Below are 19,961 nucleotides of genomic sequence, written 5' to 3' on the forward strand. Positions count from 1 at the left end.
CACCCCGGGACCCTCAAACATTACAGGTGTTAGCACTGAAGTTTAGCACTATCCCAGGAAACCCCCTGGTCCTAGGCTGACTGTGATGGTTGGTGGCCAGGACTGAATGGAAATGGAATTATAGCTTTCTGCACTGAGGATCAAAACATGGACTGTGTTGAGTGTCTCTCTGCTGAGAAAGGAGGGGTTTCACCAGGCGAGGCCTCCTTGGAGTGAGGTGGAGGGGAGTCCATCCAGCTGCTATGTCGAACCCTCACTCACTGTTTCCTCTCAGAATAGAGCATTGTGGATAATCAAGGCAGAATCAACGGTCGGAACACCTCCTCTGAACTCTGCTTTGTGGGAGGTATAAAATGTCATCTGCCATAGTTTGTTTCCATGCTTGCAAAAAGGGGATACAGAACAAAACAGAAGGTACCTTCCACCTCTGTCATCTCTGCATGGGTGGACTTAGGGGAATTACCAACTTGGCCTTGGTTATCCCTCACAACACAATGGGGATGGAAAACACAAGAAATGGCCTTCAGCCAACTATTTTCAGGAGACACACCCTAAGATCAACAGCTCAATATCTTGAAGACACACAGTTGTCAACTTCTTGCTTTACAATTTGGTGAAGTTTTCTTTAAATATATTCTTGTCTTTGAAGAGAGACTTCCAAGTCCCTTTAAAGGCATGTAAATGAACAGGCATCTTTCCCAGGAGTCCCTGAAGAACCCAGCAGGCCTGTTGAAGGCAGTCTCTTATCTCTCCGTTTGTTTCAGGAAAAATATATGTATATAATTGGGATCTTAAAACAACTCCTAACTGCAGCTCTAACATTTACCCTACTCAAAACAGTAGAATTAGCTATCATTCTATCTGATGAGGTTACTCTGGTACATATTTATTTTCTCTCAAGTGCAGAACACTTTATATTATATAGTATTTAGGTTATCATTTAGAAAGCTTTGCCTATGATTACTCATACAAACATGTGTTGTATTGAGTTCTAGAAGTTGTCTATCAGGCAATGATATCTCAAGGGTGAATGAGACATGATTTTCTAGCAAAATGAAAAATAATATAGTTATGATCATTAAAAAGATAGTGGGGTCCTTGGGCAGTACTATAACCTTTCCTATACAGTATGCCTGAAGGAGAACCATTTTCCACTAGTGCAGAGCTTTGGACCAACTTGGTGGCCCTACAAGTTTTTGTAAGTACATTCAAATTGGAGAAGGGCAGTTGTTGAATCAAATATCTTACAAATCCTCAAATGCTTGCTGTCTGTTTTTCCTTACAGATTAGGCATGGGGCTAACAAAACTTTCTGCACAAAACCAGACTTGGAGGAAGGGAGCATTGCAAAGACATGGGGGCCTCAGTGTTAAAGAGACTCCCTGCTTAATTGAACACATTAGCAGAGGAAATGATGGGGGGGGGGTCCCAAGGTTCTGGGGTGGCTGCTGCTGTGACTGAAATCATTATGGGCAATTTCAGAAAAACCAATATTGTAATTATTTGTAAATGATGGTTTGCCATTCATCAGCAACAGGCAGGTTGCTTTAAGAAGACCCCTGGGGTTAATTATACCCTTTGAGTGTAGCTTCAACTAGGACTTAATTTTTTTCCCTTACATATTTTATGCTAAAGCTGAACACAGCGCTACTTTAAAAATAAACCTTGACGATAACAAGTATGAAATTCTGGACAGTTCTGATATTGTCCCGCAAAACACAAATCATACATGCAAGGAAAAAAATAGTATGAAAAAGGCCAAGTAGTGTCGGATATACCATGGGCAGGCCCTATGAGAGCCCTCCCGGAAACCATAATTGACACGTGTATTTCTGGCCATGGAGATGACAGGTTCTTCCTTTGGAATTGCTGGGCTTTTGAGCCCTTAAATCTGAGTCTGCTTCATGCCTTTGCATTCATCAGCAGGGGCCTGGAGGTGGAGAAGAACTCCTGGATGCATGGCTTTACAACAAAAATCACAGCAAGCCCAGGACTTGGGGAAGCGTCTGTGAACTGTGAAAAAACAAGATTGCCTGTTCCACTCCAGGAAACACAATGGCAACAGTATGCTTAGATGAAAGACCAAGGGTCCACACAGCCCGCCCTCACCCCCTGCCCCAAGCCTCTGTTACTGTTCTTTGAGCACCCATTTTAAATGCTTTTGTTTGTTTGTTTGTTTTGTTTTTTGAGACAGGATTTCTCTGTGTAGTTTTGTGCCTTTCCTGGAACTCACTTTGTAGACCAGGCTGGCCTCGAACTCACAGAGATCTGCCTGGCTCTGCCTCCCGAGTGTGCCACCACCGCCCGGCTTACATGCTTATTTTTAATTATGCATGTATGTATGTACCTGTGTGGGGGTTTGTGTACAGAAGCGTAGGTGCCCAGAGGGATCAGAAGAGGGTTGTCAGATCCTCTGCAGCCACCCAGTGTGGGTGCTGGAACTAACTTGGGTCCTCTGGAAAAGCAATACTCTTAAGTGCTGAGTCAACTCTCCAGCCCTCATTCACTGCATCTTCTCTTTCATACAGATCTGCGTGGAGGTCTGTGATCTCAGCTGCACTCATGATTAACTAGTAATGGATGTAGCATTTGTATTGAAGTCTAGTATGTTTACTATCAAATAGCACTGTTGTGAACTAAAACACTGCTCATTTTTCTTATCCCAGTTCCCGTCTTCTTTGTTTAGTTATTTCTTACCAACCAGTTTAACCTTGTGTATACCTTTTTTTTTTTTTTTTTAAAATTACATGCATCTTTATAAAACTCCAAAATGGATTATTTCCCTATTCAGACGGGAAGCCTATTTCCTGTCTCCAGCTCCGACACATGATGGTTCCATCAAGGAACAATATTGACAGGTCCTTTAGGGATTAGCAAATTGCCTTGGGGAATCGGGATTTAAAGTTATTAGGCCACTAATTCTCCCTCCTGAAATGGAGTTCTTTGCTAGAGATGTCACATGAGTGACTCTAATGTGATGTAGGCTGTGTCCGTTCTCTGTCCTTATAATCTCCCTGACACATCTGGGGGGTGAGGGCAGGGGTGTCCCTCCCTGGATTTCCCACACGTTCAGAGCTTAGCTCTGTGATGTTAAAGATAAAGGTGCCGTTTCTGACTTCAGCATCGTTCACTCCAAATAAGGCCTCTGAAGACAAGTATTCTTTTTCTTTGGAGTTAAAGACATGCCCGATCAAAGGTGGCCTGACTTTGCCACCCTAGCCCCCAGCTTCAGGGGATACTGAAATACAGAATGAATGGGTAGGGATGTGGCCGCCGGCCCCTTGGGTTTAATTATTTAAAATTTGTATGGGTGATTCACCCGCACATATGTCTGTGCACGGTATGAGTGCCTGGTGTCTAAGGAGGCCAGAAGAAGGCATCCGATCCTGGAAGACTGGAATTACAGATGCCTGGGAGCTGCCATTTGGGTGCCAGGAATGGAACCCGGTGGGACCCCACAGTACGCTTCACCGCTGTGCCATCTCTCCAGCCCCAATTCCTTAGCTCCTTACAGAGAAAGGATGCTGAGTTTCCTGGGGGCTGAGCTCACTGAGACACCTGGTACAGAATCCAGTTGGGCCCCGTTTCTCTTAGGAATTATGAGCGTGTGTTGGGGTGGAGGGGCCTCGAAAGACAGCACAAAATGCAAATTAGATTGCAACAAATGAACTCTGACAGACTGAACCACAGAAATACCGATTCCCTTCTTGTGGGTAGCATAAAAGCACCAACAGATTAATTGACCAATTATCTTTGTTTCATTGTCCTAAAAAAAAAAAAAAATGACCACGAAGGTTTGGCTTGTGGTTATGGGGCTCATCCAGGCTCAGGAAATTAGGACTGAAAGAACTATGACCCAGTGAACTCTGCTCCTGCCTCCATGCCACAAGGGGGCAGTACACTTCTTCACTAATTCATGGACATTTCTTTGGGTATTAAGAAGCACTGGGCTACTGGAATGTTCCTGCCCTCATGTTGGTAGCCTTAGGGGATCTGCCAGTTTCCAAAGCCTGTCCCTACCCACAGGTTTCAGGCAAGATAATGCACCACTGTCTCCCTCTGAGGACCTTTCCTGCTACCTCTCTACCCTGGGAGCCGCCAGTGTGGGAGATCCTTTGGAACAAAGGCAATTAGAGCAGAAAGGCTGGTGGAAAGCCTGTGTCGACCTGCCAGAGAGAGGGGCTCCAAACACACAGCTGTAAAAAAATCAAGGCGGGTGTGGAAGGGGTAGTTAGTGATGTTTTCAATCTAAGAAGGAAGAGTGGGCAGGGGTTAAAGAATTTAGTTCGTCAGAACCAGCATTGCCTAATACGAGTCAGGGTCAGTAGCTAAAGAAAAAAAAAAAGATCATTATGGATGGGTGTGAAGGGAGCCGTGCTCAGACATGCAACACAGTGACAGATAGAGTACAGGGCGCTTGCCACACTCATGCTGATGGTGGGAAATGGGGAGTCCCATTTACAGAATCCTCGGATAATGACCTATAAAACCATGTCCCTGTGGCAGCATTTCAAGCTCTCCTGGTACACAGGGGCATGTTGGAAATGAATGTTTGCAAAGGGCGGAGTTCAGCCTCGCGTCCAACAAACTGACTTCTCCTGTCCTGGGGGCGGGTGCTTACGCTTACCTCTCTTCTCCATCGAAGAAAGCTATTTGGTGATGGGGAATGGGTTTCAGCCCCTGGCTTAACCTCCCTTTGCTTTCATTCATTGTTTCAGGACAGCGTAAATATCGCCCAACTGAACCTAAGGTGGGTGGGGCACCCAGCACATGTTAAACATATCCTGGTCACTTGTGGCTAGGAAGAGATGGACTGGGGTAGGGCAGGAAACGCCTGATTTCATTGGCTGCCGTATGTGCAATCCACTAACAAGAGGGAAGCCACAAGATTATGTGAATCATTTGAACTCAGGCCCAGGTCACTTAAGTCCTTACTAATGACCAGGGAAAAGAGGCAGGACTGTCCTTAACAAAGCTTCATTTTTCTGCCCCGCAAATTTTACTAGCTCTAACCTCTCCACCCCTCCCCCTTTTCCCCTTTTAGTTAAAGGTTCACCCTGCTGTGGGTAGTTCACCTGAACAGCAAGTTTTCTGCTTATCCCTTTCAGATGAGAGCCGAGGGTCTGAAAAGGATGGGAACCTGGAGCGGTGTGAGAGACAACTGCAGCCTGGGGTTCTCCAAGGCTCACTCTGATGATATCTTTAAATTGACAGCTTAGATCAACACTGAGGTGGGCTTTTGGGATAGCTTCAGGAAACATTTACTGCCGTATTTACAGTCTTGATCACAGGTCCCGAAGAGAGCCCCTCTGTACCCCCTTTTAAAAAAAAAACTTAGATCAATTATTACTGTGGATTGCAAGGTTCTTTTGTTTTAGGGACGTTCCTATTTTGTTGCATATCATGTAAAATATCAGATAACTCTGTGTTGGAAGTCTGATTGTAAATGGGACTGGATTAGGATGAAGCTGCCATACCTACAAAGAGGAAGTCTTCAGTGACGGTAAATGGAGGGCAAAGGAAGGGGAGAGACACAGGGTAACACACACGGGGAGTGTGACTCAGGGACCAGACCAGGAACAAAGACCATGCAAGACGAGCTACTGAGATTTGGACTGTGTGGATGTCGCCCAATCAGTCCTCAGAGAAGTGAGGTCAGAAGTGAGGTCAAATGGAGGGGAGCCCCTTGCATGCGCAGGCACACGGAGTGGTTATTGGTGTTAGTCTGGCTACGTAATCACTGCAGCCTGTATGTGTCTTTAGGGTGTGATGTGAAGTAAAACTTTACAGTTAGGAGAGAACAGAATGCCTGTGACTCCCAGGGGAGGCTCTGTATAGGTCTGATTTTAGTGGGGGAAGAGCCGAAAGCAGAAGTCCCCTTCTCTCTTGATGGTGATCGAGAAATGTTTTAACAAGGTTGTGACAGGCACAATATCAACTAATTATTTCGTCACTGTTATGCACTTCATCAGGCTATAATGTTATTTCCTTTTCTGTAAGGGTCAATCATGTGCCTCTTGATTACACGGAGACTTCAAGTCATCGTTAATTGCCAAGTGACTTTTGCTTGATTTGTGCCTCCTGCCTGGGGGAGGGCCACTCTTGAAAAGTGACACCTCAGCCATCAATCCAAATTCGTTTCAGAAAGTCCTACATTTATGCAAATTTCATGAAGCACTCTCTGGTTTTGCTGGAGTGCAACCTTTGCAGGCTCTGTCTTTCTGGAGCATTGGAAGGTTGCAAAACATTCCCGGGGGGTTGCAGCTCATTTTGGAGCAATTGAGATTTATGGAGCTACTGGATGGAAGGTTAAGCAAAGAGGCGAATTTTCAAGGCATGTTTCTGGGAAATAACATTTGTGAAGTCTGTTGAAAATTCAAGTTTCCAAACTGTATGGTGGCTAATGTGGCTTTTCTGAGAGGGCAGTTGGTGTGACCAGATTTCTTGAGGGAAAATATTAAACCAAAGGTTGTCATGATTATCAGATTGCCATGCCAAGGTTGCAAGGCCTGCTGAATTCTAGCCGTGAACTGAGAAGAGGGGAAAATCTTTCAAATGGCTCTGCTGAGTAGATCTGAGACAGAGGAAATGCGTGCCAGGCTGTGTTTCCAGGTGTAGTCCTCTAATCAGAACAAAGAGTTTTACCTTCTGTTCACCAGCGTGGACGACATCATCAGCACCATGCAAGCCACATGACAAAGTCACATGATACGCACGCACATGATTGGTTGAAAGGAAAGTGGAGGAGGTCACATGGAAAATACAAAAAAATTAAAAACTGATGTAAACAATGGGCAGGGAGAAAAAAATCAACAACAAAATCACAGACTAAATAAAAGGAGAAATCAAATTAAATTAGCAGCTTATATAGGAAACACTGGGAAGGCAATTGTACTGCCCGGAAGGAGGAGATAACAAACTATAGAGCGCATTTAGTTAACAACACCGGTAAGCATTAGATACAGTTGCAACATTGCGTATTAATACCACACCAAGGAACATGAGCACTTTAAAAATGAGGGGGTAGTTCTGTCAAGGCCCAGTTGTCAAACTAGGTCAATCTCAGAGACTGTTAAAGACAAAGAAAAAAGAAAAAAAAAAAAAGAGCATGTTATTTATTTGCAGATTCCAGAACTGTCTGAGCATCCTTGAGGAAGCAATGGCAGTGATACGGCGTAGGTCATCAAGGAAGAGTCCTGAAACAATAATAGAGCGTGTTTAATTAACGAGAGTAATTTCATGTTTGTGCTGGCTGAACAGGAGAGGGACATGACTGAAGGAGGCTGGGTAGTCACAGGCCAGAGAGGGACAGCTTGAAGGAGCTAATTCCACTTCTTTATGGCCTGCCCATGATGTTCCTAACACCCCAAGGGACTCCTCAGAGCCAAGGCACACATAAAAGGAAAAGGTCAGTACAGGTAAAGGACTAGGTACCCTCTGGTAACTGATACAATGGCTGCATCGATACCAAACAGCAGACACCAGCCCCTGGTTCAACAGGCAGAGAGTGGGACATCAAACGTACACTTGACTACGTACGGATCCCATGACGCCTTCAGATTTGCCAAGACTGCATGGACAAGAAAGGGGTTTGAGAATTCCAGCGTAAACCAGGGCTTTCCTGTTTGAGTTGACCTGCATGCCTTTGGCAGTGAATTTTACTCCACATTGCCATTTGGGATTAAAAAACCGACCCTAACTACTTAGGTTCCCTACCGTAACTTTTACAGGCCTGGGTGCAAGTTCTAGATATTGACAGCTGAGGTTAAGAGACAAGGGCAAAGATGGGAGATAAAGCTATCTTTCTGAAAGTATGCCACTGACTAAAAATAATGAGAAGGAAATGCTTTAGCTAAGTGCCATATCCCTTTGCCACTGTGAGCTAACAGAGTTCATGATTTTACGGCCTACCATGACACAGGTTCTTGCCAAGGGTACCTGACTGGGATTATGTGTGATGAGCAGTTCTTCTTGCTTTTATTTATAAAAACTTTACCTATGATTACAAATAGATCCTCTCTCTCTCTCTCTCTCTCTCTCTCTCTCTCTCTCTCTCTCTCTTACACACACACACACACACACACACACACACACACACACAGACACACACACACACACAGACACACACACACACACACACACACACACACACACACACCACATATACACACCTAGGAGATATTATTTATTTTCACTCGTGTTATCTGACTGATGAAGTTTTGCGTGGTCCTGGCTACTCAGTTCCCCTTCCACTGCGGCTCACATACTCTCCATCTTGTCTGGATGGGGAAGAATGCATTCACACTAACACATGCTGCTGCCTGTCATGACGGCTTCTCCTTTATCTCACTATCCCCTGGGACTTATGATTTGGGTCAGTAGTCAAGTGGTTTAAAATAAAACAGTCTCCAAATTTCTACTATCAGATTTCATGACTAAGCATCTTATCTGTGGGTAGAAATGCCTACTGTTTAAAAAGAAAACATCAGGAGAGAAATACTTCATTCCTTTTTCAGGAGAAGTCTGGAGTCAAGACCGTGTTTCATTGACAGACAAGACCAAGATACAAAGAGATGTCTCAAATTGGACAGGGTTGTGCAAACGGGTCGTGCAGCTTTCTCCTATTGCCTGGGACACGTAGAGCACCAGGCTGAAAAAGGACACAGGGAGACACTGCAGAAGAAAGGGTGTTGTTGGCTGCATTCCTTGTCCAAATGCAAAACTACCCCCAACAAACAGCAAAGTCCTCAAACCCATCATCAGCATTAAAGCATGCCAATGAGCCCGGCTTACTGTCTCTGCTCTGCTCACAGAAACAAACCTCAAAGGCATCAGGAATTAAAATTCACCGCAGCACACACACAGAGGAACACCAAGAACGCAGGCCGTAGCTGCGCTCTGCAGGAGAAAAAAAACCGAAACACTCCACGCAGCACACGGAACCAGGAAACGCTTTTCTCTCCTCTTTAATGATGTATCAAAAGCCTTAGCTGGGGTATGGAGCTCTGCAGGCCTGTCATCTGCTTTCTCTGACTGCCTCTTGGCAGGAGGCAGGACAAGCCCTCAATACATCCAGAAAGGCGGTAAAAGCTGGAAGTCCTGCCCACGGTCCAGTGCTGGAAGATCCGTAGTTACGTACAAACAGTCTCATTGCCTCGGCAAGGGGCTTCACACTCTGAAGGCCAGACTGGAAGCTCTCAGCGCTGACTCAGCAGGTTTTCAGGCTGGTAAAGGGGATGCAGCTGGCCCCTGGGTTCTACTGTCAGGAAGGGAAGGCCAGCACTTTCACCCCAGAGAGTCTAGCCAGTGGTGGGGTGGCTTTGTTCTATTATTTTTCTAGCACCAAGTGGTAAGGGGCAGAAGGAAGGGGCTGTGGCTCCTTCTAGGATGTCCTCTGCAGTGAGACAAGGGCAGCAGCCATGTTGTCAGGGGCACAGCTCCTTCTGCCTTTCTCTAAGCAGCCCTTCCTCCTCTGGTTTCTTCTCAGCCTTATTGTTATTGTCGTGTGTGTGTGTGTGTGTGTGTGTGTGTGTGTGTGTGTGTGTGTACACGTACACACACGCACACACATTTCAGAGGCAGGGACAGTAAAATCTTGGGAAGGAGCTGCCATTCTTTAACCCTCCTCAGGTTTTCCTAATCCCTTTCTGTTTCCAACCAGAGTGTCACTTTGGAAAGGTCTCCTCAAGTGTAGACTCTCCTACAAATAATCACCCCTCCCTCCTCGATGGAGGCTTCATTTGCTTTCTCGGACAAACAGACAGCATGCTTAGGAAAGCATTCAAGGATGGGAGCCTCCATGCACTCACAACTGTAGTCTGTGCTACAAACATCCAATCAGAGGTGCTGCCCAGAGCAGCCAGGCTCTGTACTCACTAGACAGGTCTGTGGTGGGAAGGACAGGAAGAGGCCAGGTTGCTATGGAAACATGAAGGACAGAAAGAGCACAAAAAAGTGAAGGCAAGAAGGGAGACAAAACTTACATACCCATAAGTACAAACTGTGCATATAAGTGTGCGTGCATATGTATCATATAGTGTGTGCATGTATACATACATATGTATGCATCAGAGACAGTGGGACTCATCCTGTCTCCCTGATTTATTAATATAAATATTTTAGAGTGATTATCAGAGATTTGCGGACAAAGAACTCACGCAGCAAGAAATGCTGGAACCCTCAATTATTCTTTCTAATAAATCCAGTTACTAAATGCTGGACACATTATCTTGTGTATTTTTATTTAATCATAATTTTTTTTCCACAAATAGCCATACAGTAAAGGGGAATCTATCCTTCATTTTAGAAATAAGAGATCTGAGACTTGGGGATGCCAAGGGATTCATCTATGGTTATGAAGTTAAAGGTAGAAAGAAGGATGAGAGAAAAGATTTGAACCAGTGCAGTCTGGTTCCCAAGCCTGGACTCCTTTGGTTACAGTGCATAGCTTGGAATGAGATGGTGGGAATGCTTCTTATTAGAAATGATGGAAAGAAGGCTTTCAGTTTGAAGCTGTCTGCAGTATTAGGGAGAATAAAGCCAGCCAGGAAGGGCATGCTGCTGTTCTGAGCTGATGCTGGCATTACAGCAGTCACTAGGTCACCGAAAATCCCCCCCACCCCTTTGCTAGAAAGCCAAGTTCACCTTTCCAAAGAGTAGAGGGCCTAGCTAGCGCCTTCTCCACTCCTCAGGATTTAAGGGACAAATGTGTAGAGCAGTAAGAGGAGGCGAGAGGGCAGGAACTCGGCTCACCCTCTCCAGCAAAGGCCCATTTCACAGCCTGCTGGCTGGCTCAGTAATGCCCATCAGGGGAGCAAAGCAGAGCTTGTTAAACACTGAAAATGTCATTTTTTTAGGGTAGGTAGGGGACTTGTCATTTGATTTTAGAACAGAGATCAGCAAGCCTCAGTTGCAAAGGTTTAAGTAATTTGTGCAGATACCTATTGCCAGGCCCATCTGTGAGCAGGCACTGTTAATTTTCCCACAAATATTTATGAGAATTCTATGCACTCACAGATACAGCGAAAGCTACAGGCCTCACTATCTAATTTCAATGTCTGAATCCAACTAAAATAAAGGGGGAAAACACGACACCTCAAAGCATTTTATATGACCCTGCAGGCAGGGCAGATTTTTTTTTTCTTGGTAAATTCCTTTGGCTTTTCCCAAATATCGGCTTTGGTCTGGCCTGCTGGGAATAACATCACAAGTATACGGCCACCAAAGCAGTCCCAGGGCAGCTGTCTGCGGGGCTTCCTACAAAGAGCAAGGTTCTTCTCTGGTCTGCCCTGGGAGGCCCTGGGCCTATTTCTCTTTCCCTTGGCACTTCTTTTAAAACCTGATGAAACCGGAGCTGAATTATTGCCCAGGGAAGCAGATAACGTCAGGCAGATGAGCCTGGTGGGTGGGAAGCCACCTGAAGGGACATGGGTGAGGAAAGCAATACTCACTAGCTTGTGAAGACAATGGGACAAAGGTGGAGGAGTTAGCAGGAGCCACTGGAGAACAAAAAATGAAAACTAGATCATTGGAGGCATATAGGTGCTGAACTGAAAAAAAAAAAAAAAGGAGTAGCAATCCTGGTGTGCTGGTATGAGGAGCAGATGTGAAGTAAAGTTGGAAAGAGAAAAACTGTGCATGGAACAGGTGGCTGACACACTATTGGGAAGTGTGCGGGTCTCTATTTTAAGTACAGACCGTGACCCAAGACCCTGTGCAGTCTGTCATGCAGGTAAGGAATTGGCCAGAACCAGCTGAAGAGGCCTCCAACCTTGGCTGAACACACACAGCCTCTTGGACAGGATCACCTGTGCCCATAAGCTCTGTGGGACCGGAGGGTAGGCACCTGGGCCTCAGCTTATGGGGAACTTGAATGAGGAAAGACTGGCTTTTCATGTCACAGCCTAGATAGGTGTTTATATATAGGCATGTATCTATGCGCACTACATATCTTTTGTGTGTATGTACATGTTTGTGTTAATGTAGGCCTATCCACACCCATATGTGTTCGTATCGAGGCCAGAGGTTGTTGTTAAGTGTCTTCCTCAATTGCTTTCCACCTTATTTAAAAAATATTTTATTTTAAATTAAATGTTTATGTATATTTAAATGTCTGTCTGTAGATGTATATGTGTGTGCATATGAGTGTAGGTGCCTGAGGAGACCAAAAGAGGGCATCAGATCCTCTACAGCTGGATTTAGGGGTGCTTGTGAGCTGTCTGACATGGATACTAGGAACTTAACTCTAGTCCCCTGCAAGAGTAGTGTGTGCTCACAGCCAGCGAGCTATCTTTCCTGCCCTCAGCCACCTTATTTTTTAGGATGGGGTCTCTCACTGAACTTAGAGCTCACTGATTCAGCTAAGCTGACTGACTAGACAGTGAGTCCCAGAAATCCTGTTGTCTCTACATCCTCCTGGGATTGCAGGCACACGCTGCTGTACCTGGCTTTTTTAATGTGAGTGCTGGGGTTCAAATTCAGGGCCTCACCCTTGTACAACAAGTAATTTACTGACTAAGCACCTTCCCACCTGATACCTGACACACATAGCAAAAGCTATACATCTCACTCTTTAACCTCAATAACTGAACGAGACAAAATTGTCCATCTTCAGTGGCTGGATACAGCCAGTTTTCATACAGAAGCCTCTGGAAACATGGCTATTTTCCAAAAATCTTCCCGGGAGAATGTGATTGTTTACACTGCTAGGGAAGAGTGAGAAAAATAACATTCAGTGTCATTCTTGCTCCCCCAGAGAAAGGGAATGTTGAAGATGCGGGGTCCTCACCAACAGCCCGAACTACCCTTCACCATGGAGGATGGAGGATGGGTAGAGACTGTGCATCTGCCACACTGGGACACTGAATGGCTCTTTGGTGTTTGATGGACAAATATCCAGAAGTTGTCCTTCAGCAATAACAAACAGTCTCCTTTGAGAGCTCTGTGGTAAAATGGAAAAGCACCAGCGTATTGGCAATGTGAATCAATGCTCAAGCTTGGTTTTCCAGGACCTTCCAGGTATCTAATGAAGATACCTTCCAGGTATCTGATGAAGCCCAGAGTCAATGTCCTTGAAGTCATAGAGGTTTGGTTACTAAAGTTTCATGAATTGATGGCTCAGTTAATTAAGGTAAAAGTCTCTCTCACACTGTGTGTGTGTGTGTGTGTGTGTGTGTGTGTGTGTGTGTGTGTGTGGTGTGTGTTTGTGTCTTAAGATGTTTGTGTAACTGTTCATATTACTTGGGAAAGGCCTGATATCCTATGCATCTTAATTGCACGAATTCTAATGCATTTAGGTGTCCTCATGTGTCACAGAGGGGACAACATATCAAGATAAAAGTCTCAAGACATCTCTTGAGACGTGCAACCTCTACATCTCGAAATACTCTATTTCATTCCTTGGCACAGACGCAAAATCCAAAGTACTATTCAGGCCACGAAATTCTCCAAGTGACAGAGGAAAAAGTTCAGTGACGGAGTGAAAAGATTCAGGCAAACAGTTCTGGCAGAGCAGCAGCCCCTCCCAAGGCACGCAGATCACAAGCTTAATAGCCAAGGGGCTTGAGTCAAAAACACATGCAACAGAACATTCCCCCGGTTAGAGCTGAGTTTGTTTAGAGTCACAGCCCCCTTATCACCTCCATGCACTGTACACAGAGGACCCTCAAACAGCTAAATCATGCTTCATCTAGCAGCTGGGAGGCCTCAGTCCTCTACATGCATGTGGCTTTTGCTAGTTTTCCTACTCATCCCTGCCTCTGATAAACCTATGGCCCTGACTGTGCAGAGGTTTGCTAAAGAGCCTGGAGAGCAACTCTATTACTGAAACGCCTCAAGGAACTTCAACAGTTAGTTAAGGCCAAACTCTGGCCTCAACTAACACCTCCCAACTCAGGGGTCTGGCGGCCAACACTGGCCAGGATACTTCCGGGCCAGAGCTGCACCTCAGTGACTAGGGGAAGCTTACGAGGTTGCAAGGAAAGACCCTGCTGAGGTTTCTTCAGAAAGTGTGCTGTGCCCATGTTTACCAGACCACCATGCTGATAGCCTCACATACTTCTATGACTACACTTCACTTCTGCTTGTCAAGAACAAGGTTGCTTTTTAACCCTTCCTTCATAACCTTGCCTCCTTCCCTTCTTCCACTTCTGCCTGTAGGCAGGGTTGAATCTCTGGTCTTGCACAGGCTAGACAAGTGTTCCACTGCTGAGAGAGGTCACCAGTCCTCTCTCTTTCCATTTTATCTTGTGACAGGGACTCACTAAGTTACCCAGGGTAGCCTGGGACTCAGTCTGTAGCCCAGGCTGGCCTTGAACTTATGGTCCTCTTGCCTAAGCCTCCCAAAAAGCTGGGGTTAAGCTTATGCTTATTAAGGCCTGGTGCTTATTAATTCTTTGAATCATACCTTTATTATACGATTGAGAAAACTGACTTTTGTGCTAATGGTCACTGTGCCACAGCCTTCTCTAGAGGACTTTCAGGGTCTCCATTAATCATCCACTTTCATACTACTGACAACAAAATGCCAAGTCTGGGGGCTTCCTTCTCTTAGAAATTAAGAAATTAACAATTAAAACTAACATTAAAAATTAATTAAACACATAATTTTTAACATGACTTGAAACATACCTCCTGCTGTATTAAGAAGCAAACTCAAACCCCCAACAATCTTATCCTCATAAGGCCCAAGCTGGCAATAAGAGGGAACTACTGTGACCTCGAGGGCCAAGACCAGGTCCTCTGAGTCAGTTATAGTCGCTGGGGGGAAGACAGTCAACAGCAATACTCATCCAGGCCTCCCTCTCTCTAACCTAGGGGAGCTGGTCCTCACTCACTGCTCACTTCCCATAGAAAAGGCCCTGGAGGAAGCAGCCAAGGATTGCTGGAAGGATCCAGAAGGAAGAGCTTTCTCTTCAGAGTTCCCCTGGGGCATAGCTGTCAGTCCTACCTGGCTGCTCCCTACCTGCACCCCTCACTCCCACACACCCTGATTCTGATGCCTTCTCCAGCTGATGCATCCAGACGCCAACCTGGCAGATCGCCTGACATCCACACTCAGCTACTTGGTTTTTGCTGTTGCTGCAATATTTTGGAATACGTTTTATAAATATAAGTAAGTTTCCTGGGGTGCCTTTCAGGACCTAGCAACTTTCTACGAACTGCATACAGCTTCCTGAACATCTTTCCTTCCGGTCTGTCAGGTATGCCTTCTCTCTGTTCTCTAGGAACTCAGCGTAGGAAGTGGGAGCCCAGCCTTGGCAAAGTGACATTGGGAGGTGGGTGTCTCAGCAGGCTGAGGGGGTCAGGCCAATTCTACTCGCTGTGGCAGCTGCCTCCTCTCTTGTTTCCCTTGTTCTTGGTGTCCTATATTGTCAGTTTACATAATCAGGGTGTCACTCCCATGGGGAATCTCTCCCTCTCTCCACGCTATCCTGGGTAGATAGTTACTAAGTAAACTGGCCAGTCTGTTCCCAACATGGAAATGTACACCGTAAGTAATCCAGTGCAAATAAAGAGAGCTGACAAGAACCTAGGGCTTAATCCCCTCCCCACCCCTACTACAGGGGGCTGCCTGCAGGACACAGTGTACACTAACATCTATCTGTATGCCAACTCAACAAGAGATTCCCACCAGTAGGCTCTGCTCCTCCCCCTCTGCCAACTAACAGAGAAGCCAGGAAGCATGCGGGCTCCAATCCTTTACTTCCTAAAAGCAGACAGGAAGATTATTTTTGGCACTTTGGAACAGTGTCCTCTTGAGGCAGGTGTCACAGCTCTGGTACCGGGGCTAAAAGTGAGGGGCTGCTATTAGCTTGTTACTCAGAGACCATCTGCAGATTTCTACCATGCTCGGTTCAGCAAACCTTATCTTTTTCCACCAAGTAATGACTACACACAAGAATTAATAAATAAGCACAATTTCAAAACACACGGAAGTTGCATGCTCTAGAACAGTCGTGTTAGCCTCTTGGAGTAACCTATATACGTTAACAAAGGCACAGCTAGACTAAGGTCAGTGTGGTTAGGGCTCAGACAACATCATCTACTTCGGCCTCTAGGGGACAAAAAAGGGGCCAGAACTAAATTATGAACTAGGACTAGATGTTAACACTATGGAAACAGGTAATGAGGTATGAAGAGGCACTTACGTGGAGGAGGGCTATCTGCATTTCCCATGGATGGAACACAGACGAAAAGAAAAGCCAAGAGACAGACCCAGGGGAAAAAAAATAAGATGTAAAAGAAATGAACAGAATCCATAGAGCACATGGAGCTGAAACTCAAATTATCAAAATTACTTCAAACAGAAAGAAACACTCGCTGCAGAAGGAGGACGGGAGCAGCTTTGCTATCGCTGGGGAGAGGTGAGGGGGTCTGTCTGTAGGCTCCCAGGCTCCTCAGAAAGAGAGGCAAAGGGTTCTCATGTGTGGATTAAATCAGAGCTTCAGGGAGAGCCTGGAGCTCCATGGTCACCCGGGAGACCACTTCCACAGCATCTTCTTGAGCTGGAGGGACCCAGGATCCTGGTGGGGGGGGGGCGCAGCAACGTGGATAGCAGAGGAACATGGCCAGGGCAAGGCTTGTCCAGAGCGTGGCTGCTATGGGAAATGAAGGCTAAGCTGGGCAAGCGTGGTTTAGGGATGGAGGGAATGGCAGAGAGAAGCCAGAGGCAGCCCTGAGTGGAACCTGGGGAAAGCCGCTCGCCTGAGAGAGTCCTTGAGGCACAGATGGTCCGAGGAGTCATCTTGGGAAGGAAGAATCAGGTCAGTCCAGGACCCCTTTGGGATGACAGGGCTATCTTCCTCTTCATAGAGGAGACTCTTCTATGTTTTCCCTCTCTATGATTTAATACTGTCAGTGCATGAAAAGTCCCAGTTCAAGTGACATGAGCAGTCACTGTCTCTCTATTGTCTTCCTTCAAGCTCCAGGGTGCTTAGGGGCTTCGGTGGCCTGGCTCAAAAAGCAACTCACTCAACTCCTTCTATATGCCCTGTTTGTTTCCCTCAGGTCTTCATCATAGTTGACCAGTGGCTGCTATCCTAATAAACGGGGCCACCACCAGAACAGTGTCTTTCACCCATTTGGGGGATGAAAGCAGTGCAGATCAGCCATCCCTGAGAACCGGAGAGTTAAGTGGGCCACTATAAATATGGGAACCCAAAGGATAAAAGCTATCTTCTGAGCTATGATGGGGACAACTCAGGGTCTCTGTCTACCCCTGAAGAGAAGGAAGAGAGAGGGTGATTGTGGAGAAGAGACAGAGAAGTTGGCTGTACTTACGGACTGGCTGTGTCTTGAACTCAGTGGCTGCACTGATCTCGCCTAGACCCTTGCCGTTGAGGGCCGCCAGTCGTACTGCATACCTTGTCTCAGGCTTCAGGCCCATGATGGTGACAATGCCTTCCATGTTGGCTGTGGTGAGAATATGGGGCAGATTAAAAGAGAATGGTTGTGTACAGGGAAAACAGTGCTGTGGAAAATAGGACGGTGGGTCTCCACATAATTAAACACAACCATTGTTTGGCAAACATGTAGAAAAATTGAAAGCAGGAGACAAACAGATACCTGTAGACTCATGGTCACACCTGCAGCATTACTAAGAGCCCAAAGTCACAAGCAGCCTTGATGACTTATCATCACAGATGAATGGATCAATGAAATGCAGTGAGGACCAACAATGGGGTATTTACCCCATCTTACTGATGAAATGTTGACACGTGCTACGATGTGGATGAACTGCAAGAACGTTTTGTTAAATAAGTGGATGCAATGGGACAAATGGCATATGAAGTACTCCCATGAGGTCGGTCCCTAGGGCAATCAGCTAGAGAAAGACAGTAGAATGGCAGTTACCAGGGACCAGAAGGAGGCGGGGAAAGGAGTTAGAACATGGAAATGTTCTGAAAATGGACAGAAGTGATGGTTGTGACTCAATGCTACTGACTTGTATACTTAAAAATGACTCAATGCAAAATTCATGTGGATTTTACCATAATTAAAACATAAGTAGAAGTGATATTTTTAGAGAGGGGGCTGGGGAGATGTCTTAGTGGGTGAAGCGTGTGTACATACATACACTTGAAGGCCTGAAGGCCTGAGTTCAAATCCCAGAAGTCATGAAAAGCTAGGGATGGAGGTCTATGGTGTAGCCCCAGCACTGGGGGGCTAGAGACAGATAGATAACAGATCACTGAAGCTCACTGGTCAGCTTGGCCTAACTGAATTTATGAGTTTCAGGGTCAAAAAAATAAAGGTGGAGAGTGATCTCAGAATACTTGATGCTGACTGAGAGAGAGAGAGAGAGAGAGAGAGAGAGAGAGAGAGAGAGAGATATCAGATTTAGTCTTGAAAGACATCACTGGACTGATTTAACTTGGAAGATAAAACAGGGTTGATTCAAGGCAGACCTGTCATCTTGCTGGTCTGGTTACTGTGGTTACTGTCATCAGTACATGACAGTCCCTGGGGACAGACACCAGGCAGGGATGGCCAGGTGCTATCAGAGAAGAAGCCGAGAACAGGGCAGGGGTGCTCTGCACTCACTTTTCCTGTTAAGCTCAGCAGCTAATTACATCTTCTGTCTAGGAAGCATCTGACCAGTTCTGCCTGTCCTGGTGAGGTCATGAGGTCAGAAGCAGCAAGGGACAGAAGGTCAACAACTCTATGGAAACATCGCCCTAATCTAACTCTAGCTAGAGAATTCCTAATTCTGGGGGAAACTGGATGGAATGGCAGACGGTGACATCCTGCATGTCCCTTACCCACACGGTCAGAAAAGGTCAGGTGAATTCGAGGGTGTGTACCAGACTCACCTTCCTTGGCATCGTACCACTTGAAATGCCATGCTTCTTCCCCCAGTGACTTCCACTCAGCCTTGTATTTGAGGATGGGCACTCCTCCTGTGGCCTCTGGCTCATCAAACTGCACCTGTGCTGTGCTGGAGTATGGTTCTACCCGGTCGATGGATGGAGAAGATGGTGTGTCTATGAGAACACATATGGACAGCCAGGTCACGTGTGTGGCCCAAGACTACACTTGGAAATACGTCCCATGCTTCTGATCCCTCTTGGGGATCCTTTCTAAGGGTAAGAATCTTTGATCTTGGAGATATAATTTTCCTTGCTGGCTTCAAATTCTCCTCAACCCATCCTGTAGTTAGATTCTCACACGTTGAGTGGCTTACTGCTTCTTGACCATTTGGCTTTTCATAGCCTGGATCTGTCTTCTCCTTCACTGGTATCCTTAAAGTGTATGATATGGGCCAGCTAGGGCAAGGATGGTATGGGAGTTACGATGAAGGCACCCACCTGCTTGAACAAGGATGAATTCCAAGGACTCCTGTCCAATGCGGTTCACTGCTGTACAATTGTAGTTTCCAAAGTCATTTTCTGAGTCAGGGGTTACCTATAGAAGGAAGGAGCCCAGGGGTTACAAATGTCCCATGGATGCCCACACTTATCTTTATTTATTAGATACAGTAGGTAAAGAATAAATCTAGTGATAAACACACTATCAACCCCAGTGAAAAGAACCCAGTGGCTCATAGAAGAGGCACATTCCACTTCCCAGTCCCAGCCTAGCCACATGGTCAGGACCAGTGAAGCTGAGGATGGGGACCTAGAGAAGGCTCAGTTTCTTCTCCATCCAGTGTTCCCCAGTTCAGGATGTTCCAGGGAAGCAGGAGAAGTGATGAGACACTTCCCATTATCACAGGGCCTGTTGCACTCTGCCGTTTCCCACGCCCTAATTCACCTCCAGGTAGCTAGCAGACGGAGTGTTGTAGATCTTGATATTGCTGTAGTTGGAGCTTGGCAGCAACTGACCATCTCGGAACCAGGAGATTGTGGCACTTGGGTAGGCAAAGACCTCACAGGTGATGTTCACCTGGTTCCCCTCCCAAGTGTATACAGCCACAGGGCCCTGGAGCTTAGGTGCATCTGCAATGGAGGACAATGACCATCA

The 19,961-nt window shown here is 46.1% G+C and overlaps 1 protein-coding gene across 15 annotated transcripts in view; it reads right to left on the bottom strand.

The window, feature by feature from the left end:
• The window catches only part of Ncam1 (neural cell adhesion molecule 1), a 299,701-nt gene that overhangs the window by 20,154 nt on the left and 259,586 nt on the right, over window positions 1-19,961 (bottom strand). For 7 of the 15 annotated variants that reach the window (XM_036192174.1, XM_036192172.1, XM_036192178.1 and 4 more), the window contains 4 exons: window positions 19,752-19,936; window positions 19,307-19,403; window positions 18,812-18,982; window positions 17,280-17,411 (listed from right to left, as the gene is read on the bottom strand). In XM_036192174.1, coding sequence (XP_036048067.1) covers window positions 17,280-17,411; window positions 18,812-18,982; window positions 19,307-19,403; window positions 19,752-19,936 — 585 coding nt within the window. Of the gene's footprint in view, window positions 1-6,644; window positions 6,648-16,147; window positions 16,163-17,279; window positions 17,412-18,811; window positions 18,983-19,306; window positions 19,404-19,751; window positions 19,937-19,961 lie in introns of all 15 variants that reach the window. The other 8 variants (XM_036192169.1, XM_036192173.1, XM_036192167.1 and 5 more) reach the window with 3 other exon arrangements.

This window comes from Onychomys torridus, chromosome 7, assembly GCF_903995425.1.
Source record: "Onychomys torridus chromosome 7, mOncTor1.1, whole genome shotgun sequence".
Taxonomy (NCBI): Eukaryota; Metazoa; Chordata; class Mammalia; order Rodentia; family Cricetidae; genus Onychomys; species Onychomys torridus.